General features: G+C 44.3%; 1 protein-coding gene across 1 annotated transcript in view; it reads left to right on the top strand.

Moving 5' to 3' along the window:
- Positions 1 to 2,500, top strand: part of LOC143284975 (dynein axonemal heavy chain 3-like) — a 198,196-nt gene that overhangs the window by 182,071 nt on the left and 13,625 nt on the right. The window contains exons 79-80 of the mRNA XM_076592137.1: positions 232 to 438; positions 845 to 982. Coding sequence (XP_076448252.1) covers positions 232 to 438; positions 845 to 982 — 345 coding nt within the window. The remainder of the gene's footprint in view (positions 1 to 231; positions 439 to 844; positions 983 to 2,500) is intronic.

Here is a 2,500-nt window from a genome sequence, read left to right as displayed (position 1 = left end):
CCTTGATGAAGCCTTATGTACACGAAAATGTGTCTTCAGAAGTGACTGAGAACGTTGATGTTTTTCACCCTCATTTGCCCAGGTTCCCCCAACCCTCCATTCATTCACATCTCCCACCCCTTCTAACCGACAATGCTCAAATGTATTCATAAATACTTTAACAAAAATGTCTTCAATCACCGATATGTATGACGGGACATTAAACAAAATTCCTCCTCCTGCCACACACAGGTGATCACTGACGCCAGCAAGACCCAGGAGAACTTCCGGCTGTGGCTGACCAGCTACCCGTCCCCCGCCTTCCCGGTGTCGGTGCTTCAGAACGGCATCAAGATGACGAACGAGCCGCCCAAGGGACTGCGTGCCAACCTCCTGCGCTCCTACCTCAACGACCCCATCAGCGACCCGGCTTTCTTCGCCGCCTGCAACAAGCCCCAGGTATTCATCTTCTTCTCGATGATTTGTTGTTTGTTCACTGCAAGTGATCTGGGTAAGCCTCGTGTACTCTTCTTCTTCTTATTATTCCTTTGTTCACCACAAGTGATTTAGTGTGTATGTGTGTGTGTGTGTGTGTGTGTGTGTGTGTGTGTGTGTGTGTGTGTGTGTGTCTGTCTGTCTGTCTGTGTGTGTGTCTGTGTGCTTGTGTCTGTATCTGAAAGATAGAGTGTGTGTGTGTGTGTGTGTGTGTGTGCGTGTATCTGTATCAGGAAGAGAGATAATTATAGACAGACCGACAGACACACAGACAACAGGCAGAGACAGACACACAGACAGACAGAGACAAAGACGTGGAGGGACCTCAAACAAACACTGCACGCCATCATGACCGCTTCCTGTCGGGCAGGTGTTCGAGAAGCTGCTGTTCGGGCTGTGTTTCTTCCACGCTCTGGTGCAGGAGCGACGCAAGTTTGGACCTTTGGGTTGGAACATCCCCTACGAGTTCAACGAGTCCGACCTCAGGATCTCCGTCAGACAGCTGGAGGCAAGTACAGTCACAGAGTGCTTTGAATTGGTGGCAGACTGCGCTGTGAATGGTACGACCATCACAGGCATTTTGTCGTGCATGTGTTGCGAATGCTACGTTTTCACAGGCATTTTGTCGTGCATGTGTTGCGAATGCTACGTTTTCACTGGCATTATGTCGTGCATGTGTTGCGAATGCTACGTTTTCACAGGCATTTTGTCGTGCATGTGTTGCGAATGCTACGTTTTCACAGGCATTTTGTCGTGCATGTGTTGCGAATGCTACGTTTTCACTGGCATTATGTCGTGCATGTGTTGCGAATGCTACGTTTTCACTGGCATTTTGTCGTGCATGTGTTGCGAATGCTACGTTTTCACAGGCATTTTGTCGTGCATGTGTTGCGAATGCTACGTTTTCACAGGCATTTTGTCGTGCATGTGTTGCGAATGCTACGTTTTCACTGGCATTATGTCGTGCATGTGTTGCGAATGCTACGTTTTCACTGGCATTATGTCGTGCATGTGTTGCGAATGCTACGTTTTCACTGGCATTATGTCGTGCATGTGTTGCGAATGCTACGTTTTCACTGGCATTTTGTCGTGCATGTGTTGCGAATGCTACGTTTTCACAGGCATTTTGTCGTGCATGTGTTGCGAATGCTACGTTTTCACTGGCATTATGTCGTGCATGTGTTGCGAATGCTACGTTTTCACAGGCATTTTGTCGTGCATGTGTTGCGAATGCTACGTTTTCACTGGCATTATGTCGTCCATGCGTCGTGAATGCTACGTTTTATCACAGTTTTGTTGTAATTGAATTTTTGTTAGAAATTTATTTTGAAACATTTCTTCAAACTTTAAAATGATATTATCATACATTCGGAAGTTAATTGGAAGGTACTTCAGGTGGGTGATTGTCAGCCAGAATCAGTTGCGGTATCAGTGTCATCTCGGGGCGGTATTTTTTGTTTCAGTTTGTGTTGTGAGAATGGATGGATTGATTGGTGTTTCCAAAGTTTCCCTAATTTGACAGCTGATTGCGTGCACGCGCACGTGTGTGTCCAATTTTTTTTCTTATAATATTCAGAAAAGATTTTTTACCTGATATATATGTATGTCCAAAGTTTGTATTTTCATTTTGTAAATTATTTTCTGCAAGTAACCGGTCCCGGCTTAGTCTTAGTAAATCCATTAAGACTTGCAGTGTTTTATATGATGCTTTCACGTAGATGGAGGAATATTACCCGCTATTTTCCCGTAACTGATGCAAATGTTATGATGATAATGGTTGTGTTCTGGAATATTCGTGAACCTTAATGACAGATGTTCATCAACGTATACGAGGCAACCTTATTTTCCCTCAGTTGATGCAAATGTTATGATAATAGTGGTTGTGTTCTGAGTATTCGTTTTTTTGTGTGAAATCCTCCATGAATCTACTGACAGATGTTCATGAACGTATACGAGGCACCCTTATTTTCCCTTAATTGATGCAAATGTTATGATAATCATGGTTGTGTTCTTGAATAATCGATTG

Source organism: Babylonia areolata, chromosome 8, assembly GCF_041734735.1.
Source record: "Babylonia areolata isolate BAREFJ2019XMU chromosome 8, ASM4173473v1, whole genome shotgun sequence".
NCBI lineage: Eukaryota > Metazoa > Mollusca > Gastropoda > Neogastropoda > Buccinidae > Babylonia > Babylonia areolata.
This window is presented reverse-complemented; position numbering and strand designations above follow the sequence as displayed.